The 25,742-nt window shown below is 48.1% G+C and overlaps 1 protein-coding gene across 1 annotated transcript in view; it reads left to right on the forward strand.

Moving 5' to 3' along the window:
- LOC142768318 (uncharacterized) overlaps positions 1-25,742 on the forward strand; it is a 45,229-nt gene that overhangs the window by 15,001 nt on the left and 4,486 nt on the right. The window contains exons 2-3 of the mRNA XM_075870287.1: positions 9,405-10,640; positions 23,878-24,082. Of these exons, the coding sequence (XP_075726402.1) occupies positions 9,405-10,640; positions 23,878-24,082 (1,441 nt within the window). The remainder of the gene's footprint in view (positions 1-9,404; positions 10,641-23,877; positions 24,083-25,742) is intronic.

Genomic DNA, 25,742 nt, shown 5'->3' on the forward strand with positions numbered 1-25,742 from the left:
AGGAATTTCGACCACCTAGGGTTCTTCAATGTGCACCTAAATCTGAGCATACGGGCCTAAAACGTTTCTGCTTCCGTCGCAAATGCAGTCGCCGCAGCCGGAATTCATTATAGATACCTGCGAATCAGCAGACGAGTACCTTAGCCACTAGACTATAGCAGCGGAGAATCAAGAAGGGTGTAAGACAAGGAGACAGAATCTCCCCAATGCTATTTAGCGCATGCTTACAGGAGCATTTCAGAGGCTTAGAATGGGGGAAGAGCTAGGGATGAAAGTTAATGGAGAGTACCTTAGTAACCCACGCTTCGCCGATGACATTGCACTGTTAAATAACTCAGGGAACGCATGGCTACTGATCATTACTAAAAACAGGAGAGCAGAAACGTAGCTCTAAAAAGTAATCTGCACAAAATAAAATTATTGTACAAGAACCGCAAAGAACAGTGCTTCGCGATAGATAATAGTGCACTTATAGACTACATCTGCTTAGGACAGGTAATGATCGCGGAGGCGAACCACGGGATTGAAGTAAGTAGAAGAATGAAAATGGGGTGGAGCACAATCGGCCAGCACTTTCAAATCAAGACTAGTAGTTGGCCACCATTCTTAAAGAGGAAGACATATAACAGCTGCATCTCGCCCAGTGGCGTCCAACTCTTTCGCAAGGGGGAGGGACAAACCTGCCTCTGTCTCTCTCTCTCTCTCTCTATATATATATATATATATATATATATATTTATATAGTCCAGTAGATCTTCCGTGAGCGGTCACAACGTGGTTTATTTCGACGTTTCGGCCTAGAGTCTGGCCGCCCCGCCGCGGTGGTCTAGTGGCTAAGGTACTCGGCTGCTGACCCGCAGGTCGCGGGTTCGATTCCCGGCTGCGGCGGCTGCATTTCCGATGGAGGCGGAAATGTTGTAGGCCCGTGTACTCAGATTTGGGTGCACGTTAAAGAACCCCAGGTGGTCAAAATTTCCGGAGCCCTTCACTGCGGCGTCTTTCATAATCATATGATGGTTTTGGGACGTTAAACCCCACAAATCAATCAATCAATTAGAGTGTGGCCTTCATCAGGATCTATATATATATATATATATATATATATATATATATATATATATATATATATATGTAAGGAAAATAAGTGTATACCTAAGGGCTAGTTTTTCCGTGTTTTAACACAATAATAATGAGATCTAACAGACAGTAATGTCAAGTAATGTACAGGGGAAGCTATTAGAACCAATGGAATGTAAAAGATAACGCCAAAGATAACCAGCCGTGAGCAGGAATCGAACCTACGACCTTCGAACAACCCGTTCGATGCTCTAACCGCTGAGCTACCACAGCGGCCTTCCCTCCATTCACTTTTTTGGGTTTATATGTGACTTTAGAAGTAGGAGTGACAGTCGGCGCCATCTATAAGCCAAAGAACGAGTGTGAAAGCACTCTTATGTGCATGTTTGGCGCCATGTAGCACGTAAACTTATTATGAGTGGGCAGCTGATTAATTGTCCCTCTTATACAACGTTATTCGAAGGTCGTACGCTCGATTCCTGCTCACGGCTGGTTATTTTTTTCATCCACTTTTCTTTCTTCCTATTTACATTCTATTGGTTCTAATAACTTCCCCTGGACATTCCTTGGCATTACTGTCTGTTAGATCTCATAATATATATATATATATATATATATATATATATATATATATATATATATAGGCATGGTGGTTGAGTGGCCGTAGCGTTGCATATAGTGGCCTAGAGTCTGGCCTCCTGGCCAGACTCTAGGCCGAAACGTCGAAATAAACCACGTTGTGACCGCTCACGGAGGATCTACTAGACTAGATATATATATATATATATATATATATATATATATATATATATATATATATATATATATATATATATATATATATATATATATATATATATATATATCAAGAGGGAAAACTTCGTCGCCTCGCGGGCACTTTGCTATGAACTAGCATACGTTGAGGTAATGAAACGACGCCCAATTTCCGCGTACGATTTGCGACGCTTATCTTGCTATCGCGCCTCTTTCCTTTAATAAGCTTGGGTGGTTAACATATACAGATACCAGAATAGTTTGTTCAATAAATTCGTCATGGGTGCTAGTTGTCGGGATGAAGATGTACCAAGCGTTAACGAGGATACAGCCACGTTGAACGGGGCTATAGCTGCCAAACATCGATATATACATTAGGCAAACCCTCCGTATAAATCTACAATAAACATTTATTTACCCCTTAAAAGGCGCGTTTAACTTTTGTGTTATATCGTGATTTCATTGACAGAAGGATCAAACATGTTTTTTCAATAAGTGATAGCTGTGATATTTTATAATAAAATAAGTATTACACTTTTTTCCATATATGAAGGTGTCTGTGTACTATAACTTGCCTTATTTGCTAATATTACGAACAGTGTTTCTGGAGCGTGCAATTATTTTAATATTGCTGTTATATTACTGCTATCAGTTTATTATAAATTACTCAACCTTTTTCATTAAAATGTATATTTTGTGGTGTTAGGCGTTTTTTAACATTGTTTTTACTAATTGTATCTATATTAAAGTTCCTTAACGGGGCCACAGGCACTTCCATAAATACGCCAATACAAGCGGTGTAATCAAAGTTTTCCTCTGAATGAACGAAATGTGAGTGATTATAACGTTAAACTATCTCTCGTTCCTTCCTTTTGAATTGGTACTTTGCTGTATATGTTTGGTGTAAAAGGTATTTGTCATGCACCCAGCACCAGCTTGTTAGGCGAGGCAACAAATGACGTGAAAGGGATTCATCGTGTAATAACCAATTATGCACGACTACGTAAAAAAATAAGAGAATACACTATTTTCGATACGGCATAAAGTTTGTCACTGGTTCTCAGGCATTTAAAATTTTCTGTGTGCCACAAAACCGCCTGCTTGTTACAAGATGTGACGAAGCCGCAGAGTATCTCCTTCGGATTGTATTTCAAATAGGCTAGCTGCTAATCACAGAAGCAATGGCTACGTATAGCAGCTGACGAGATGGATTATGAATTTATTAAAATATTTCCACTTGCAGCATAAAGGTTTTTAGTAGTTTGTGCGCGTCTAAATCCCTGTGAGCTCATCCTTGCTGAGAGAAAGAGTATTAGAGAGAAATAGGCAGCGCTGCACATGTGTGCTTCATTGCTCTCCGAGATGTATTGTCAGCTCTAAAGGACAATTTAAGTTGAGTGAAAACCAGCTAGCCCGATCCTTAACCAAGCCTTCATAGCTCTAAGAACCACGGTCTTACACCTTATGCCTCGTCCGGTGGGTGAAGTTGTGGGGCAAACCTAAAAGCTTGGTGTTCTACTAAGATTGAGTTCACTTCTTTATTAGTGGCCACTTTGCAAGCTGCCGCCATGCCTCATTGTTACCATAAGCGAGTATAATCAGGTTTATGAGAGACTATACCAGAAAATATTTTTTTGCGTTTCTGTACAGAAAAACTTCAACATTAAAAACAATTCATCACACTCATTGGCTCGCTACAGCTTCGAAGAGCAGTGGTGTTGATATATCCTTTTCAAAGAAAATTATTTTCCCGAAGCAGCAAATGCTTTGACCACTTCATGAAAAGTTTGCTCGATCCCATCCATAACTGCATCAACAAGTCAAAGCAGAATAAAAACATGAACAAGTGATACAATAATATAGCGCCCCTGTTTAGCGCTTGCCTGCTCTGCAATACTACAGCACATGACGCGAGATTGTTGCATAGGCGACCCACGTGGCAAAGAGCCTACAAGAAAAATCATCACAGTGGAAATGCTGGTGGAATTTCGCTATGTTGGGACATTGCCGTGTAACACTTTCACTCTTCCATGAGAACATAATGAGTGACTACTGCTGTGACGGAAAATTTCGTCGTAGTTGTTGCTTGCCCCGGCGTGCAACCAAGAGTGACCACTGTCGAAAGGGAGGGGGGGGATCAGGCCCCCAACTTTTCTCAGTGGGGAGGTGGCGCTCCCATTATCCCTCCGGCTGATACTCCTACTATCTTGCCAGTGTCTACCTACAAGGCAGAAACCTGGAGGCTTACAAAGAGGGTTCAGCTTAAATAGAGGACGACTCAGCGAACGATGAAAGGAATGTAATAGGCGTAACCTTAAAATACAAGAAGAGAGCAGAATGAATCAGGGAACTAACCAGGGTTAAGGATATTGTACTTGAAATCAAGAAGAAGAAATATACATGGGCCGGGCGTGAGCGCGTAGGCAGGATAACCACTCGTCATTAGGGGTAACTGACTGGATTTCTGGAGAAGACAAGCGGTTTAGAGGGAGACAAAGTTAGGTGGGCAGATGATATAAGGAAGTTTCTGAGTATAAAGTCGCAGCAAGAAGCACTGACCCGAGTTTACTGGTGGAACATGGAAGAAGCCTTTGTCCTGAGGTGGACGTACTCCGGCTGATGATGACGATGATTTTCACCGCGCAGTGCCGTCTATAGTGAACATTGCGAGAAGCGCGGCGGTGGTGGAGGTGGCTACGAAGATCAACGGAGGAGAGGCCTAGCCACAATGTAAGGAGTTTGCCCCTAAAATGTTTCGAAAAATTATGACTGAGTCAGCGACTGTGCCAGGAAATGTGCCATCATCTCACCGAACGCGCGAATACACCTCCCCAATTATTACGCAGCTATATATGATGGGGTGACACAATCTCACGGAGCTCACTGTAGACGACGCGAATTTCAACTGCCTTCACAAGCAGAGAATTCATAAAACACCGCAAGTTGTAACACACATGGCGCAAACTCAGTCTGCGAATCTTTCCAACAAAATATTACTCGTGTCAGAAAACTCGACATGCTTACCTCAAGCACTTGCGTCGTCAGCTTTTTGGTAAACAGGGCAGTGGGAACTCTACTGATAAGAACGGCTGTGTGCCCGTGATGCATACATCATCAAGTTTTACAATAGTATGGCAGTCACACGTTTCTTTTTCAATGTATTGCTCTGGACGAAAACCTGCACAAGTAACAAAACATTTTCAGCTTATGCCAGTAAGTTGAATTGTAGCTCATCTGTCATTAATCAAACAACCTTTTTGCCTAGACCCTTTTGCCTCATGACTGAAAGCTTGAAGTTTATCAATGACGAGCAGTCAATTAAGCGACGTCAGCAATTCTAAACAGTGGTGTCCAATCCAGGTGCCGGTTGTTTGCTACGGTGGTGCACACGCGTCGAAAAAAAAACAATCACAAGACGCCTTGAGTGCGCCTGTTTTTCCCTTGTAGCACCCGCCGACAACGATGAGTCTCGGGTCAAACACCTGGCAGAGACTCGAAACATCAGAAAAGGAAGCACGATCCAAAGTCGAATAACGCTACGACGAGTACAACCGGCAAGAATTACCCGTAGCTCTCCCTAGCTTAAGCTGCGCTACGAGTGGACGGTTTATTCGGAATTTCACTCTCCAGGAACCAATATGACCGATATAGTGATACTCTATGAAGGAAGGGTAATGAATAAAGGTGTATTCACCTCTATAATGATAAATAGGTACATATTTATTGACTCTTTAAATGAAAAAAAAATGGCAGCTGATCCACAAATGCTGATGAAATGCGAAGGTATCCGAAGGCCCGTGATGTCTTCGTTGAAGTCACCGACTAGTATTAAGAACGAACGCACGCGCGGACAAATGGACGGACGGCCAGACAGATGAATGGATGGATGAACAGATACACTGGTTGACAAATACTAGGTGCACGGACAGACACGCATGGACTGACAGAGTGATGCATGGACGGACGCATGAACAGTTGGACGGACAAGTGCACGATTTGACGGGTGGACAGACGGACAGATGTACGTACAGCTGGACAGATAAGTGCATTGAGAGATCTCGGTCTTACGGTCTACTTTAAACCATATGAACGTTATCAACGCTTCACGTACGGTATGTGCATTTACAACCTGCATTTTGGTCCGACTTGTAGCTACGACAACGACGGTGTCATCAGACGTGGAGCTAACCTTAAGAGCTTCAAAATGTGCCCATATAAAGGAAGCGCTCGTCTTCGGCCCACCATCTTTGATGCCTGCACTTTATCCTGCTTTGTTATTCAAAAATACACATTCTACAACATTCTACACACTCCGGACCTGAGGTCAATAATTTGAAAAAATGCAGTTTTTATGTGGTCATACAGCTTCAGATCCCCTTGGCATGCTTATTTTGCAATCGCCTATGACTACACCCTTAGTCTTTATTAAATGCACTGTCTATACTAGTCTTTTATAAACCACGCCTGCAAAAACTTTTCGACGATGACTTTCCAAGTTATCTTACAGTTCTTTCGTATTTTCTTATTCAATGGTGCATGTAAGCTTTCTCGCTGACATTTATAATCTGTTGCATCATCAAAATACACTTTCGTGGTATTTCTAACGTAGAGCAAATCCTCTTTAAATCTATTCATCAGAAAAGCACTTGCGGACTATACTATGGTACTTGCCCTATCCGGAAAGCTTTAACAAGTGCTGGTGGTGGTGGTGGTGGTGTCACAGCAGGCGGGGTTAGCCTGGCCTGCATGGCCGGCAAGGGTTCCGCCTTTAACAAGTTCACTATTGAACAAGTGCACTATTAAACACTACATACACTTGCTTAGTACTATCATCGTTTCAAAGGGCACAAGTCATGCAAAATTTGCTTTCGTAACCTGCAATGGTCTAGAGATAAGCATATTATCTCAAGAATGATGTGCCACAGGTGTACTTTCCGCCTTTATTTGAAACCACGCACAAATAAAACACTTACAAGTTGCACGTTGCTCGGCTCTCAGCACTCAAAACAGCAGGAATCATGGTTAGCACTGCATCTAAGGCGCTGTGAAGCACTTTTCGGAGTGCCGACAAAGCGATGCCGAGAGTGAGTGGTTCGGCAGTAGCACTGGTGTTTTCTTGCCACACACGAGGCGAGCTTCCTCAATGCGAATTGGTATCCTAACAGTACATTTGTCATCGATACATGTGCTCTCTTATCCCAGAGATAATATTGCGGCATGTCCGACAGCTTGGTACTCTGTTATCGCGTTGTAGTTTCTTGCTTTAGCACTGCCTCTGCGCAAACATATCGCGCTGACCTGTAAAGTGTTTGGTTTTGCGCGGCTGCTTTTCAGTTATTAGCTTGAGTCCAGCTCGGTGACTTTGAAGAAAGTGTGACCTAAATCTATGGTTTTTGAGCTCCAGTTTTCAATTGAATGGCCGGAATAACTTGTTCTGGCAGTCAGCTTTACTAATAGGTTGTACATATCAATGTCATTTAGCTGCGAGAGTTGTTTTGGTACGTGACACATGTGTAGTGCAGGTTGTCCGAAGAAAGCAGAGGTACCTAAGAGCCCCTGTAGAATTCTGTTCTTCGCATGATATCGGATCTTGAACTTTCAATGCCAGATTAGTGTTAATGGCCACGTTTTTTTTTGGATTGCGCTCATTCGGGCAAACATGGCTGAGATTAAATTCTCCAATCTGGTATGATCCCAAAAGCAAGCTTATGTCAGATTCAGCCTTTATTAAAGCAATGAACGCTAAATCTGTAATAAACATAATTTGATGCAGCAGATCTTGCGCAAACGTCTTCCTGTGTGGAAGTTCCATGAGCTGCTTGCAGAGAAATTGTACATCGATCGCTCTTGTAATGCTTTGATTGATTGAATTGATTCATGAACACCCCCTTGACGATGTTCACAAGTTTTTTGGGGGCCCCGCTCAATCCTCTAAATCCAATTACGCTCTCTTAAATGAAGCACAATGTTGGTAGGTTCCCTCACGGAGATATGTGTGTTCTCTAACGTAAGTTCGTTGATTTTCATTGTGAAATACCTCTCGGATAAAGCACGAGTCCCATTCGTGTAGCAATGATGTCTGGATTGTCTGTAGTCGAACCACGTTTACTTTACGTCGCCATGAGTACTTATCCATTTTAGCTTGTAAGCTAGGGGTCCTCGCTTTGCTTCAGTTTGCTTCTGAGCGTATTTGGTGTTGCAAAGAACAGTGGCGTGCTCTTCATTGCACTTTAGACACATCAGTTATTGACAGAATTCTTAAGAGAGATGGCCGTTGTTTGTTCATTTGAATGTTTGCTGGCTCTTGCTAAGCGATTATTCTTCCGCCTGAGAGCATGGCTCCGTAGTGCGAGTTGAAGAAAAACAAAAGAAGCAACTACCTTGTTCATTTTTCGCATGGCTAACCAAAGCAAAAGCTTTAGCTTGAGCCTCGTGGAACGTGCCTTGTTGGTAACCTAGGGCAACACTACCATAGGTGTTCACAAAGGCACTTGTCTCACGAGCTTCTACCTTCGTGCAGGTTTAACTGAAAAGTTCCTGCAGTCCTATCTTCATTGATTCAAGCGCTTCGATGCTAATTTTTCGGTTCTTTTGCTTCAAACATTGCACGAAGATACCGCCTCAGATTGCTTTTGTGAGGAACTCGGCGGGCATGACAGCAGAGTATATCTCTGAGCATCGAGCACTGTGGCTCCTCTGATGTTTATGGGGACCCTGTCCTATAGGTTGCGCAACGAATTCACATCAGTGAATGACTCTACCGGCTTGGGAGTTAGCAGGTTTGCCTACCATTGCTGCTAAATGATGTTCTTGTTTCTAAATAGGTTTAATAAAAGTGCGACGGTACCTCCGTAGGACGACTCCGTGGCTTGAATGCCACCGATAACCTTTGCAGTCTGTCCGATGAGAAGCTTCTTCAAATAGCGATACCATTTGATGTTTGAAAGCCTGCAATTTTCATGAATGGAACGTTTCTACGCGTCCAAGAAAGGCTGCCACTGTGTAGGGTTTCTAATGACGTAAAGCATCTCCAGTTTATGAAAACAAGAGCCGAGAAGCTTGTGTCTCACGTGATCTCCAAGGGCATAGCTTCCTGTGGTCACGATACCTTCGTTCTTGCCGTCGGTAGTTGCACCACTTCGGTGATCCTTGGCGCTAGCGTTTTCAGCTCTTCCATGCGATGATAGAGCAACGGCCACGTAGCAGCAGTGTTGTCATCATATTCTGCTACGGAGAGATAATATTCTATGTCTTTCTGACGATTCTATGCGAGAGGGCAATGAAGGCACCCTATCCTTTCACTCCTAACCGATTACCAACGGGTCCTTCAAATACTCATGGCTCAATAGCGCCGGCACACAATACATCGCAGAGTAAATAAATACTTAAGTATAACTTTTCTCTTGCCTCAGCTCTCCGCTTATTGCCAATGGTATCACGAAGCGCAAAGTACAATGCCATAAATTCAAGTGCCGCATGTGCCGGTGTACCTACTTAACCTTTCCCCATGCGAAATAATGTGTGCTGTTGTTTTTTTTTTCATTCTTACACAGCTCGTCCTCCTAGAATGACAAGCCCTATAACTGCATCAAGTACAGCAGTGACAAGGGCTACGACACTAAGTACAGCGAAGACAACTTTGACACGAACAACAATGGAAACAACTCCGACCCCAACCACGGCGAAGATTACTACAACGACGACGGCGAAGACGACTGTGATATTAACCACTGCGAAGATGACTACGATACCAACCACAGTGAAGGCGACTACAACGCCAACCATGACGAAGGCCCCTACGACACCAACAACGACTAAGACGCCTACGACACCAAGCACGACGAAGACGCCTACGACATCAACCATGGCGAAGATGACTACAACAGTCACGATGAAGATACCTACGACATCAACCACAAAAAAGACGACTATGACACCACCTACGACTAAGATGCCTACGACCCCGACCACGTGGAAGACCACTACGACAACCAGCACGACGAAGACGCCTACGACATCAACGACAATGACGATGGTGACTACAACAACCACGGTGAAGACACGTACGACATCAACCACAAAGATGACTATGGGACCAATTACGGCGAAGATGACTACGACGCCAACCACGACGACGATGACCACGACGCAAACCACGGCGAAAACAATTACAACGCCAACCATGGCGAAAACAATTACGACGCCAACCACGACGAAGACCAGTACGACACCAACAACGGTGACGACTGCTACGAAAATAACCATGGTGAAGACGACTACGACGCCAACCACAGCGAAGACGACTACGACGCCAACAACGACGAAGGCACGTACGACACCAACTACGGCGACGACTACTACGAAAACAACTACGGCGATGGCAACTACGAAAACAACCATGGCGAAGACGACTAGGACGTCAACCACGACGAAGACACGTACGACACCAACTACGGCGACGACTACTACGAAAACAACTACGGTGATGGCAACTACGAAAACAACCATGGCGAAGACGACTGCGACGCCAACCACAGCGAAGACGACTAGGACGTCAACCACGACGAAGACACGTACGACACCAACTACGGTGACGACTACTACGAAAACAACTACGGTGATGGCAACTACGAGAACAACCATGGCGAAGACGACTACGACGCCAACTACAGCGAAGATGACTAGGACGTCAACCACGACGAAGACACGTACGACACCAACAACGGCGAGGGCTTCTACGAACGCAACCACTGTGAAGATGACTACGACAACAGTGACCCCGGGCCCAGGTAAGCTCGTGTGCTTTACGCTACTTTGGCACCAAATATTTTATTATAAAAATGCCGGCTGCTTTTCTATCGAAAGCTGTACGCAGCGGCCTAAGACCTTTATGAAGCTAGCTTGAGGGCTGAGGTTGTCTATTTAGCATTTTAATGCAGTACAAAAATGACGTACAGCCAAGCTGAGGTAATAACGTCATAAGCGGACAAATACATAAGTTATTATACCATTGAAAATGCGTCCCTTCAGTCATTAAAACTTAATAAGTCTGTAGGTTCTCTTTTATGATGCAAAGTTCGCCGTAAGATACTGTCACGCAGCAAAGGACGACACAGTTGTCTATAAGGAAAACAAGTTTATTGGAGCGAGCTTGTGCTCCCCTAACAACTGAAAGAATACACAGGCGGTGAAGCAGCGGTCGGCAAAGAGACGTGCACGCTAGTGAGCGTCGGCGATCGAATGTCGCGGCATCGGCTGTGCGGGAATTTATATCCCTCGGCGCGAGCATTTCTCAAATAGTCGAATTGTATCGAGAACGCTGTGATAGCGTTTGTTTGAAACGCTGTTTGTTCGGAACGCTCGAAGCGCTGTTCGATAGCGTTTGTTCGAAACGCTGTGATAGCGTTTGTTTGAAACGCTGTTTGTTCGGAACGCTCGAAGCGCTGTTCGATAGCGTTTGTTCGAAACGCTGTGATAGCGTTTGTTCGAAACGCTGTGAAAGCAGTGATTGCACAGGCCGGCGCAGCCAGGCCGAAAAAGCAAAACACAAATAAACAAACCCAATGCATGGTTCGCGGCATTACCCCCCTCTAAGAGTGCATCGACCCGATGCTAACATAAGGGAGCAAACATAAAATAAGTCCAAACATAAAATATGTCCAAACAAACTAAAATAAAAGTTAGTCATCGTCCGTAGAAAGGTTTTAGGCGAACCACATGGACGACTTCGGGCCGCGTGCGTCGTCGTGATGTACGGGAGTCACCATCGGGGATCACTTCGTACGTTAGTTCGCCAACACGTCGTAGTATCCGGTAGGGTCCGAAATAGCGTCGTAGAAGTTTCTCACTGGGTCCACGTCGTCGAATGGGAGTCCAAACCCACACACGATCTCCAGGATGGTACTCGGCGTCTCGGCATCGGAGATTGTAGCATCCGACATCCACCAGTTGCTGGTCCGTTATGCGAACTCGAGCGAGCTGGCGGGACTCCTCCACACGTTGGAGGTATCCTTGGACGTCGGCGTTGAGGTCGTCGTCTTCTACGTGTGGAAGCATGGCGTTGAGCATCGTAGTCAGCCGTCTTCCGTAGACGAGTTCGAACGGTGTCATCTGCGTGGTTTCTTGGATAGCCGTGTTGTACGCAAACGTGACGTACGGGAGGGCTTCGTCCCACGTCTTATGTTCAACGTCGACGTACATAGACAGCATATCCGCGATTGTCTTATTCAGCCGTTTCATTAGTCCGTTCGTTTGGGGGTGATACGCCGTCGTTCTTCGGTGATCCGTGTTGCTGTAGCGTAAGATTCCTTGCATGAGCTCCGCAGTGAAGATTGTTCCGCGGTCTATGATTAGAACCTCAGGGGCTCCATGTCGCAGCACAACTTGGTTAATAAAGAACTTTGCAACTTCTTGTGAAGTTCCCCTCGGAAGAGCGGTGGTCTCTGCGTAGCGCGTCATGTAGTCTGTCGCTACGACAATCCATTTGTTCGCGGATCGGGATGTAGGGAACGGGCCCAGAAGGTCCATTCCGATCTGTTGGAAGGGCCTCGTTGGGACGCCGATCGGCGGCAGAAGTCCGGCGGGTCTCGTCGGTGGTGTTTTTCGTTGCTGGCAGTCACGGCAGCTCCGGACGTAGTGGGTGGCATCGGGTGTAAGGCGGGGCCAGAAGTATTTCGCCTTAATTTTTGTAATCGTGTAAGCTGTTCCGAGATGTCCGGAAGACGGGTCGTCGTGGCACGCTTCCAAATTTTCGTCACGAAGGTCTGCGGGGATGACAAGTAGATAATTCGTTCTCATTCCGGGGTTGAAATTCTTCTTCACTAGGATGGAGTTTTTGAGGCTGAACGCTGGTAAGTTGCGCTTGAACGCCCTAGGCACGACGACGTTGCGTCCTTCGAGGTAATCAATCATGGCGCGGAGGTCAGGGTCGGCACGCTGCTGGGCGGCTAGGTCGCCCTCTGTCACGACTCCGAAGAACGCGCTGTCTTCATCGGAGTCCTGTGGTGGTGGGTCGACGGGGGCGCGGGACAGGCAGTCGGCGTCGGAGTGTTTCCTGCCGGATTTGTAGAATATTGTTACGTCGAACTCTTGCAGGCGCAAGCTCCACCGCCCAAGACGGCCAGAGGGGTCCATCAAATTGGCGAGCCAACACAGCGCATGATGGTCTGTCACAATCTTAAACGGTCTACCATAGACGTATGGGCGAAATTTCGAAATGGCCCATATGATAGGCAGGCACTCTTTCTCGGAGGCAGAGTAGTTTCTCTCCTCCTTCGACATACCACGGCTTGCATAGGCGATTACCTTTTCGTAACCGCTTTGCTTTTGGACGAGGACGGCACCCAAACCGATATCACTGGCGTCCGTGTGCATTTCCGTTTCGGCGTTTTTGTCGAAATGTGCGAGCACGGGCTGGTTTCGCAGGCCTTGTTGCAGCTCGCAGAATGCCTTTTCTTGGTCGTTTTCCCAGCTGAAAGGGGTGCTTTCTTTCGTCAGGCGCGTGAGTGGCTCTGCAATGCGTGCGAAGTTTGCGACGAAGCGCCGGTAGTATGCGCACAGTCCGAGAAACCTTCGCACACCCTTTTTATCTTTCTGCCTTGGGAAGTTCGCAATGGCTGATGTTTTTGCCGGGTCAGGTAGGACTCCCGCGGCGTTCACGACGTGACCCAAGAACTTGAGTTCCTCGTACGCGAAACGGCACTTCTCAGGCTTCAGCGTTAACCCCGACGTACGAATGGCCTCGAGTACAGATTCCAACCTTGTGAGGTGTTCGTCGAAAGTCCGGGCGAATACGACAACGTCGTCGAGGGTACACGAGGCAAGTGTGCCACTTCAGGCCTGCTAGCACAGTGTCCATGACTCTCTGAAACGTTGCGGGCGCCGTGCACAGCCCAAACAGCATCATCTTGAAGTCGTATAGACCGTCCGGGGTTATAAATGCAGTCTTCTCTCGGTCTCTCTCGTCCACTTGAATTTGCCAGTAGCCGGTATTCAGATCCATGGATGAGAAATACTTGGCGTGGCAGAGGTGGTGGAGGGCGTCGTCGATTTGTGGCAGAGGGTACACGTCCTTTTTGGTGATTTTGTTTATACTATTACGAGGCAGTGGGCATGGCTCTACCGTCGTGGACAACAGTTCGATGAAAAAAGAAGTGGACTCGCCGCGCGAGAGACTGGCAGCTCTGAAGCGTCACTTTGGCATGTAAATATAGGAAATACGCTCATTTCTCTCTTCCGTGTGTTTGCGAGCTCCGTAACAAATTGGTGGGAGTGCTGGGTAACGAAGCGCCATACAACGGAGCTCCGCAGTGGTCGTCAAATCGGAGTTTCCGTGATGGAACACGGGACTGATCCCACGGCCACCTCTCCATCGGCCTCGGCGACGCCCGCACCATCCACGGCAACGCCTCCACTGGCCCCACCCCCACCCACGTACGTGCTGACGCATCCGAAGCATCCTGGAACGTTCTGCGGTACGGACCAAGTTGATGTCGACGACTGGATAGCCGACTACGAACGCACCAGTGCTCTCAACCGGTATGATCCGACTCTTATGCTGGCCAATGTGCTGTTTTACCTGAAAGGCACGGCCAAAGTCTGGTACGAGAACCATGAGGAGGAGATCGGCAGTTGGGACACCTTCAAGGAAAAGCTTCGCGACTTATTTGGGAAGCCCATCGGTCGAAAGGCGGCTGCAAAGAAGGAGTTGTCTATACGTGCTCAGACGTCCACAGAGCCGTATATCTCATATATACAGGACGTGCTGGCTCTATGTCGTAAAGTTGACAACGACATGTCGGAGTCTGACAAGGTTGGCCACGTCCTCAAGGGCATAGCGGACGACGCGTTCAACCTGCTAATGTGCCGGAACTGTGCGACCGTCGACGAAATTATTGAGGAATGCCGGCGTTTTGAACTGGCCAAAAGCAGGCGGATTTCAAGATCATTTACTCGACTGCCGAACACCGCAGCGACGTCCTCCTGCGAAGATGGACTGTCCTCCCATCGGCAGTCTTCACCAGCGTCTGAAATTACGCGAATTGTCCGGCGGGAAATCGAAGCAATTACACCTACTCTTCCTGCCAACGGCCACGTCGATTTGCAAGTACCTCAGGTTTGCTTGGTACAGTCGATTGTGCGGGAAGAACTGAGCAATTTGGGCTTCGATGTCTGCGCCGTTGCTCAGTCTCGACCAATTGGCTTCCGTTCAAGGTCGCCGCCTCGCCCCAGGTCACCACCCCAAGAAAGGTCTTATCCACGCTCTCGCAATCCGGCCGAATGGAGAACTGCGGATGATCGGCCGATCTGCTTTAACTGCCGCCGCATAGGTCACGTCGCACGGTATTGCCACAACCATTGGTCTTCGTCCCGAAACCAGTATAACACTGCTCGCCGCACCGATAGCTACCGTCGTTTCCAACCTCCTGAGCCGATCGCCGACAACTACCGCCGGCCTCTGCCCGTCGATTCCTACGCCTGCGATGCCCCTGATACGCAGCACAGCCGCTCACCGTCGCCTCGACGTCACCAGTCTCGTTCGCCGCCAGGACGTCGCCCGTCGTCCCCTTCTCCTCTACGACGACGCCCGACCTCCCCGCTCAATTCTCACCAGGGAAACTAAGCGGTGCAGCTCTTGGAGGTGAAGCTGCATCCTCGGTACCGACCTCAAATCCTCTCCTTGTACTGCCGACACGACGAAATTTGATCGACGTCGACGTTGACGGCCTGACTGTTTCTGCACTTGTTGACACTGGGGCGCATATTTCTGTGATGAGTGCCCGACTTCGTCGCCGCCTGAAGAAAGTGCTCACACCGGCTGCCCCTGGCGTTATTCGTGTCGCCGACGGAAGAAGTCTTGCCATCACAGGAATGTGCACAGCACGCATCACTATCGCCGATCACCCCACATCTGTTCTCTTTGCAGTTATTGAGCAGTGCCCAAATGACCTAATTCTTGGTTTAGATTTCTTGTCCACCCATGCTGCTCTCATCGACTGTGCAACCGGCGTTCTTCAACTTGAACTGCCTCGACTTGGACCTGTGCCGTCCTCACCGTCACACCGCTTGTGCGCTGTTGATTATGTTCGGCTGTCACCGCAAGCCACCACGTGTGTTGCCTTAACGATATCACCAGCTCTTCCTGACGGTGACTACATAGTGTCTCCATTGGTGGATGTGCTCTTGGCTCGAAGTGTTGCTGTGCCGCATACAATCGTGACTATTGTGGACAACTACGTTCAGCTTCCGCTCCTTAACTTCAGTAGTTCGACCCAAGTTCTCCCGCAAGGCATTTCGTTAGCCCACGTTTCCCCACTTGATGCATGTAGCATCGTGGCATTGGACCCTGAAGACTGTTCGTCCCCTACTGCAGCCAGCCGAGCAAACGCACCTAGCGACGAAATCACGATGATGATCGCCCCTGATCTTCTGCCCTGTCAGTTGGCGCAACTTCACCACGTTCTGACTACCTACCGAGATATTTTCGACTTCGATGACCGCCCTTTAGGTCAAACGTCCTTCGTGCGTCATCAAATACATACCGGCGATGCTAATCCTGTTAGACGGCGACCGTATCGTGTTTCCCAGTCCGAACGCCAGGTCATACAACGAGAAGTCGAGAAAATGCTCTCCAAAGGAGTCATAGAGGCCTCTTCAAGTCCATGGGCGTCACCTGTTGTTTTAGTGAAAAAGAAGGATGGCAGCTGGAGATTTTGCGTTGACTACCGTGCCTTGAACAAGATAACCCGCAAAGACGTATATCCGCTGCCACGAATCGACGACGCCCTTGATTGCCTTCATGGCGCGCGATACTTCTCATCTATTGATCTGCGTTCGGGCTACTGGCAAATTTCTGTCGACGACTTAGACCGAGAAAAGACTGCCTTCATCACACCGGACGGCCTTTATCAGTTCAAGGTTATGCCTTTTGGGCTGTGCAACGCCCCGGCAACGTTCGAACGCATGATGGACTCTCTTCTTCGTGGTTATAAATGGTCCATCTGTCTTTGCTACCTCGACGATGTGATTGTTTTTTCCCCAACATTTGAAACTCACTTAACTCGTTTGTCGACCATTTTAGCCGTTTTTCGTCGAGCAGGACTCCAGCTGAACTCGAAAAAGTGCAATTTCGGCCGACAACAAATCACGATCCTTGGTCATCTTGTAAGTGCTGCTGGCGTCCGACCTGACCCTGACAAGATTAGCGCTGTCAAGAATTTCCCTCTGCCTTCTTCAACCAAAGATGTTCGGAGTTTTGTGGGCTTATGCTCGTACTTCCGCCGCTTTATACGCGATTTCGCTACAATTGCACGACCACTAACTGATCTTCTCAAAAAGAACGTGCCCTTCTCGTGGGGCCAAGACCAAGCAGCTGCGTTTTCCACGCTGATCGACCTGCTCATTTCACCACCAATACTGGCTCACTTTGACCCGTCTGCGACGACTGAAGTACGCACAGACGCCAGTGCTCACGGAATCGGCGCCGTCCTCGCTCAACACCAGGGAGGCCAAACGCGTGTTATTGCGTATGCCAGCCGCCTTCTCTCCACATCTGAGCGAAACTATTCGATAACAGAGCGCGAGTGTCTTGCGTTGGTCTGGGCTGTAGCGAAATTTCGCCCCTACTTGTATGGCCGCGAGTTTTCAGTTATTACGGACCACCACGCTCTGTGTTGGCTGTCGTCGCTCAAGGACCCAACTGGCCGCCTAGGTCGCTGGGCTCTACGTCTCCAGGAGTATAACTTCGACGTAATTTATAAGTCGGGCAGGTTGCACCAAGATGCTGATTGTCTCTCGCGTTATCCGGTGGACCCTACTAGCCTCGCTGTCCATGAAGGCGATTCTTGTGTGCTCGCCATATCTGATTTGCACGACATCGGCACAGAGCAGCGCCGGGACGCAACCCTCAAGAAGGTCATTCAGCGAGTATCTTCAGGACATTCCGACCCTTCTCTCCGTCAATATGTCCTTCGCAACGACATTCTGTATCGTCGCAACATGAAGTCTGATGGCCCGGAATATTTGTTAGTTATTCCCCAACACATGCGTGCCACTATTCTTCAACATCTGCATGACGCACCGACGGCGGGACACCTGGGTTTTTCACGCACCTATCACCGCGTGCGGCAACGGTTCTTTTGGCCTGGCATGTATAAATTTGTGCGCCGTTATGTCGCTGCTTGCGAGCGCTGCCAGCGTCGGAAACGTCCTGCTCTCCGTCCGGCTGGCCTGCTCCAACCTATCGACATTCCCCCGGAACCATTCTTCCGCATCGGCCTCGACTTGCTCGGACCTTTCCCGACGTCCGTGTCAGGCAACAAGTGGATCGCTGTCGCAACCGACTATGCGACCAGATACGCGATAACTCGTGCATTGCCAACTAGCTGCGCTACAGACGTCGCAGACTTTCTCCTAAATGACGTCATTCTGCGGCATGGAGCTCCGCGCCAGCTTTTGACGGATCGGGGCCGCTGCTTCCTCGCAAAAGTTATCGACGAAATCCTCCGGAGCTGCTCTACCGAACATCACCTTACTACTGCCTACCATCCCCAGACTAACGGTCTCACGGAGCGTCTCAACCGAACTCTTACAGACATGTTGTCTATGTACGTCTCTGCTGACCACCGTGACTGGGACGCAATGCTCCCCTACGTTACATTTGCATATAATTCGTCAAGACATGACACCGCCGGCTACTCTCCATTCTTTCTTTTGTACGGCTGCAACCCTGCGTTGCCATTCGACACACTCCTTCCTTCTGCTACTATCCAACCAACGGTTTATGCGCAGGACGCTGCTTCTCGAGCCCGCGTCGCTCGCCAAATCGCGCACACTCGGCTCAGTGCTTCTCAGGCCGCACAAAAAGTCCGCTACGATGACTCGCACCGCGACGTTGACTACCCTGATGACTCTCTTGTCCTACTCTGGACGCCGTATCGACGTGAAGGTTTGTGCGAGAAGCTCCTCCCACGATACACAGGACCCTACAAAGTTCTCCGCAAGGTCACCGACGTCGACTACCTCATCACTCCCGTTCAACCGCACTCATCCTCTGCTACACCATCTACTGATGTTGTTCATGTGTCGCGCCTAAAGCCCTACTATACTGCCAGTCCTGATTGACTTAGGGGCGCCGTGACGGCGCTTTGTTCGCCGGGGGTGATATTACGAGGCAGTGGGCATGGCTCTACCGTCGTGGACAACAGTTCGATGAAAAAAGAAGTGGACTCGCCGCGCGAGAGACTGGCAGCTCTGAAGCGTCACTTTGGCATGTAAATATAGGAAATACGCTCATTTCTCTCTTCCGTGTGTTTGCGAGCTCCGTAACAATACTGCGGTAGTCAACGCAGAATCTTCAAGTGCCATCTTTTTTCTTCACGAGTACAAGCGGCGCAGCCCACGGACTTTTCGATGGCTGTATTATGTCGTCGCTGAGCATGAGTCCGGATGGCTTCGCGCTCATGTGAAAAAACGCGGTACGGTGACTGTCTGGTAGGTCGGGCTCTATCTTTGGTTATTTGCTGGTGCTTCGCCAAAGGTGTCTGCCGTAACTTCGAGTTCGAGGAAAAACACTCGCTGTAGCGACGGAGCAACTCCAGTAATCTGTCCCGATTTTCTTGCGACAGCGCCGGGTTCACGTCGAAAGGATGTGGCAGCTTGGAAGCATCTGCGCGTGCGCGTTCAAAGGTGGCGACCGTGATCACTTGACTCGCTTCTTGCGTTTCTTCGAGGAACGCAATTGCAGCGCCCTTGTTTAGATACTGGTACTCCTCGGTGAAATTGGTGACCAAAACGTGGGATCTGCGTTGCTTAAACCGCGCAATGCCTCTTGCGACAGACACACCGCGGTCTAGAAGCAACCTTTGGTCAGTCTCCACGATAGCGTCAACGTCAGGAGCAGCACCTTCACAATAGACGGCGATCATCAAGCTTGCGCGGGGTGGCAGGGTGACGTAATCGTCGGTGATTTTTACAGAAGCACGGTGTCCGATGTTCGGCTGCGGCTTCGTGGAGTGATCGGAAGAAAACGTTATCGACCTGGTCTGCAGATCAATTATTGCGCCAATGTCCGTCAAAAAGTCTATTTCGAGAATTACGTCGCGGGAGCAGTTAGGCAAAATGACGAACTCCGCAGGGTACGTAGTGCCGTCTATGGTGACACGCGATGTGCACATTCCACTTGGGGTCACGAGGTGGCCTCCTGCTGTGCGTATGTGGGGACCGTCCCATCTGGTCATAACTTTCTTTAGCTTGGACGCGAATGACCCGCTCATGACCGAGTAGTCGGCTCCCGTGTCGATGAGGGCGACTACGTCAAAGCCGTCGATGGACAACTGGACGTCGGATGCTGCTTTCCTCGAATTTCGGGTGCGTCGGGGCGCCGTATCGCGGCTTGCGCGTGTTGGTGGTCGGGCACTATGCGTCGTCATCGTCGTCTTCTCAGCGGCAGGCTTCGTCATTTCGGGTACGCGTCGCGCAGCGTAGCTGTCACTGTTTTCGGGGGTCTCATCAGGGTGTCGTCGGGTAGTCGGGATGAGGGCATGTCGTGAATCACGGTCTTGCGTCGTTGGAGGGTTTTCATTTTCTCGCCATTGTGCAACTTCACCTCCAGAAGTTGCTGCTTTTAGTTTCCCCCTCGTGGGCTGGGGGACCTTCCACGGGCGAAATCAACATTGCTGCGACGGTTGGGGGATTGGTACGGGTAGGGCAACGGCGAACGGTTGAAACGGGATGGTCCACGGCTGGTGTTCGACAGGTATTCTTCGATCTCAAATGGGCGCTGGCCGGCTCGCGGGCCGGATGCGTCGACGGAGAACCCACGCAAACCCAGCCTCTTGTACGGGCAGTGGCGGTAGACGTGGTCGGCCTCTCCGCAGTGGTAGTACAGCGGACGATTATCTGGCGTTCGCCACACCTTGGTCTTCCTGGGCGCCTGGTTTCGGGTTACAGGGGGTCGGGCGGGCGACATTGGGCGGCGGTACGGCGGGGCCTCTTGATTACGGGTTGGGACGGGTCAGGGTCGACGAGCAGCAGCGGAGTAGGTCATCGCTTGTGGTTCGTAAGATGCTTCCGACGGCGTAGAATTCCCTAGTGCTTGCTGAACCTCCTCGCGGACGACGTCAGTGAGGGAGGCGACTTGGAGCTGCGGCGTTGCTGGGAACAATTTCCTCAGTTCCTCGCGAACGACGGCGCGGATGGTCTCCCGCAAGTCTTCCGTCGCCAATCTAGGGGCGTTTACCGGGTTCACCGAAAGGGTGTTGAGTGGTCTATCGTATTGCCGCGAACGCATATCCAAGGTCCTCTCGATCATCGAAGCCTCGGTGACGAACTCAGCGACGGTCTTAGGGGGGTTGCGGATGAGTCCAGCGAAGAGCTTTTGTTTAACTCCCCGCATCAGAGAGCGCACCTTCTTCTCTTCTGCCATTTCGGGGTCAGCTCTCCGGAACAGCATCTTGATCTCCTCAGCAAACAGTACAACACCTTTGTTAGGGTGTTGCATTCGCGTCTCCAACAAAAGGGCAGCTCGTTCTTTCCGCACAACCGTAGCGAATGTTTTGAGGAATTCGCTCTTAAAGACAGGCCAGTCGGTTAGGGAGCCTTCATGGTTCTCAAACCATGTTCGAGCTGCATCCTCCAAATAGAAGAAGACAGGACGAAACGTTTCTTCGTCATCCCACCTGTTAAAGATGTGGATGCGCTCTAGCTTCTCCAGACACTCTTCCGGGTCTTCACCAGGAGATCATCGGAATGATGGGGGCTCACGAGGTTGTTGCAGAACGAAGGGAGGGTTTGAAGCGCTGGTCATGGTGCCTGCGTTGATCATCGTGGTTTTTACGTCTTCTTTCCTCTTTTTATCCGGGAGCAGTCCAAACTCTGGCTGAAGACCTTGCTGTCGGCGGCTGACACGAGTTGGGCGTGCTTGTCGGCTTGGCAATGGCTTAGGGTTCATGTACCCCGCACCTCCACCAGATGTCACGCAGCAAAGGACGACGCAGTTGTCTATAAGGAAAACAAGTTTATTGGAGCGAGCTTGTGCTCCCCTAACAACTGAAAGAATACACAGGCGGTGAAGCAGCGGTCGGCAAAGAGACGTGCACGCTAGTGAGCGTCGGCGATCGAATGTCGCGGCATCGGCTGTGCGGGAATTTATATTCCTCGGCGCGACCGTTTCTCGAATAGTCAAATTGTATCGAGAGCGCTGTGATAGCGTTTGTTTGAAACGCTGTTTGTTCGGAACGCTCGAAGCGCTGTTCGATAGCGTTTGTTCGAAACGCTGTGATAGCGTTTGTTCGAAACGCTGTTTGTTCGGAACGCTCGAAGCGTTGTTCGATAGCGTTTGTTCGAAACGCTGTGATAGCGTTTGTTCAAAACGCTGTGAAAGCAGTGATAACACAGGCCGGCGCAGCCAGGCCGAAAAAGCAAAACACAAATAAACAAACCCAATGCATGGTTCGCGGCAATACCATGTTAGGGCAATAGCTTACGAGCCTCACTGTCAACTCTAACAGCATTTCCAAGTTAAGGCCATGCTTATAAAATAGTGTTTCTATTATGAGTAAAAACCATTCCACATTACCTAAATGTAAATAGTGATCACAAGAAGAGGCCCCGAAAACACGTAATAAGGAAATTTGCTGGCGACATGAAGTTTCAACTTTTGTACCGAGCGGCTGTCGGAACACTATTTCGCCATCGTCGATTGGGGTGTACAAAATTTATAATAGACCTAATGGATCTACAATGTACTCAAGGTGGCCCCTAGAACGATATACAACTATGCATGAAATTTTCGTCCAATCAATGTCTTTTAAACAATAACAGCAGTTTAACAAGAACGTCCGCGACATAACGCTGACATTTATGCGCTAAAATTTTGGAGCGAATTTCCCAGTGGGACAATTCGCTGCATTATGTTTTTTTTTTTGCAGACTAATGATGGTATGCTTGAAAACATCAGCACTTTAAAGAAACCTAATTTGTCGAAGAAAACTTGCTGTATCGTCTTTATTTCCAATAAACTCGAAGAATGTCGTTATAGGCCGAAGGTCTCTTGAGAGTGAACAGTGCAGTGATCCTGTACAGTGCATACCGTACAGAAAGCATACCTTGAAAGCGAGTATGAAAGAGAGCTTTTTCGGTGTTGATTAACAGAAGTTCTGCGCAACAATGTTAACTTCCACCCATGCAATGCTACAGTAATATGGGTGAGTTTCGAATGCTCTCGGTGAAAAATTAACAAAAGAACATGCAACCCTATTGATAAATCAGTCCTAAGAAATGCTTGATTCCTCAACGTGGGCTAGAGCATTGGTATTCTTTCAAACTTCAAATTTCGGTAGAGCCAAATTTGTTCTCATTTTTGGCTGAGAACCAGTGGTTCACAGGAAGCGCAATTACTGTGTCTAAACGTGAAACATCTAGCCCCTTTCATTGCATTACTCAGAGTCGGCGTCGGTGTTGACGCGAGTGACACAAAAAATCATCATAACGTGCTAGTGCCTCTCTGTAGCATATCAGACGTCACAATCAGCAAATTATGTGACTTCATCATGACATCGTAACATGACAATGTCATGACATGACGTCATCGCATATTAGCGGGATGGCCCATCCCGAAGGCAGTGAAAAACAATATGCAACACCATTAATTTGGATTGCATACCCATGTTACCCATGTAGGCAGTGTTACCCATGCAGGCAGTGTATACCCATGTTAGGCGCACGACGCTTTCTCTGAGGCTGGGAGGATCAATACACCGAGTCACAAGAAAAAGAAAGGAACTGATTTCCGCATAGAGTCGTCTATGGTAAATATATAATAATGCTTGTGAGTTTTGGATGGATCCTCGCGAGTCTTTTCTGGCATTCGAATGAGTTTTTAAAATGGAGTTTTAGACCAACCTGTTGGCGTTGCGCCTGTACGAGTTCGTTTAATGGTAACTTTAGATATAATACAGCAAAACATCAGTTACTTTGAGTGCATCAACCTAAAATGCTCAATTTTTGTTTTCTAATCCTCAAAACCAGTGAGGGCAATCATCTGCACCGTAGGGGACACAGCCACCCACAAACACATGTACCCGGCGGACTACTGTGACTACCTTTTCTACACCGAGGTGTACCCAAAAGATGGCCGTATTGATTCCAGAAGACACGAATACAGCTGGGAGCTTTTCCAGATAATGGTAGCTAGGCGAAAGAAATTTCAGTTTGGGATTTCATTCGCCTTTGAGTAAGTTTCATCGGTTTTTAACACTAATACATGTAAAATTAAAAAAAAATGTCCTCTACTGAGTTATATCGTGGGACTCATGTACGGCACGGGGATATATTCTTATAAGAATGAAGAATTGTTTTAAACTGCACTGATGAAGATATTGCCATCACATTATGCCATCACGAGTTCAGTATACCCGTAGCCTAGGCGGTGTCCGCTATGTTGGCGTTGCGGCTGTGGTAGCGACTATGAGCGTAGCATTGATTGATTGATATGTGGGGTTTAACGTCCCAAAACCGCCATATGATTATGAGAGACGCTGTAGTGGAGGGATCCGCAAACTTTGACCACCTGGGGTTCTTTAACGTGCACCCAAATCTGAGCACACGGGCCTACAACGTTCGCGCCTCCATCGGAAAAGCAGCCGCCGCCGCCACCGGGATTCCATCCCGCGACCTGTGGGTCAGCTGCCGAGTACCTTAGCCACTAGACCACCGCGGCGGGGCATGAGCGTAGCATGTAGTCATGTTTTACATTACGGACATCTCATGATTATCATGTTTGCACTAGTCATATACTTTTGTCGTTCATTCGCGTCACTTTTTACTAAATTTGGTATATGTGAAGCTAGCGAAACGGCCGCGAGTGCACTATGGGCGTGGCACGTAGTCATGTTCCTACATGACATGCATGTCATTATTAACATGTTTGCACCACTCTTATGGCTTCGTCATCTGTTCACGTCACGAATTACGAAATTTGGTATATGTGAAGCTAGAAAAACGTCCGCCAGCGCGCCTTGAGCTTCGCGCAGAGTCATTATTCACATAACGTGCACGCCGTGATTTCCACGTTAGGGCCTGTCAGCAATGTTCAGTCATCTAATACCATACATGTCTTGCGATATCTCATAGGAACAAATCCACCAAATGAGCAGCAAGACCATGACATATCTATCGTATCATGGCTTTCCTAATATACAAGTAATGATTTTATTGCCATTACTAGTCACTTATGCTCGTCACACAGTGAAGTTATGCCATACCAATTTTGGTATATACCTCATTGTCGAATCAGTCTGGAGAGCTAAAAAACGTAGGCAGCTATGAAGGTAGACAGATACAGTAAATGTCTCCAAAGTTCACCAAGAAATGCTTCACATTAAAAAAAAATAATTTTGCATTACAAACACCCACTCATACAAAAAGATTACAATTATATTTACGCTCTTGAGACAAATGCTAAAAACTTTTTTTCAGGAAAACTTATTGGGTTTCTATATGCGGCTATTGATGCACCGAGCTGCTTGTCTGACGCATTTATAAAACTAGGTTAGCTGTATCTGGCAAATTGCATCTTTTATGCATTTAGCGATGTCGGACTCTTCTGTCCAAGCGAAGCTATAATATTTTGCGTTAGGTACAGCGTTGCAGAAAGGTTCTATCTGAATAGAAGTGCGCTAATTACTTCAATGTCATGCCGGCTGGCAACATTCATTAAACCACGACAAAAATGATCAACATCTTTGCGCAGCGCTTCTTTGCCGTGCTAAGGCCGTTCAGTAATCTTGTTGGTTAGTCATCATTTTCTACCCGTAGTGCGCTGTCAACCACTCTGCTAATAGCCTCGTTTGTGCTCTTCTTCATGTGCCCCTCAACTGTGAACGATAAAATAG

This window comes from Rhipicephalus microplus, chromosome 8 (assembly GCF_043290135.1).
Source record: "Rhipicephalus microplus isolate Deutch F79 chromosome 8, USDA_Rmic, whole genome shotgun sequence".
In the NCBI taxonomy this organism is placed as follows: Eukaryota; Metazoa; Arthropoda; class Arachnida; order Ixodida; family Ixodidae; genus Rhipicephalus; species Rhipicephalus microplus.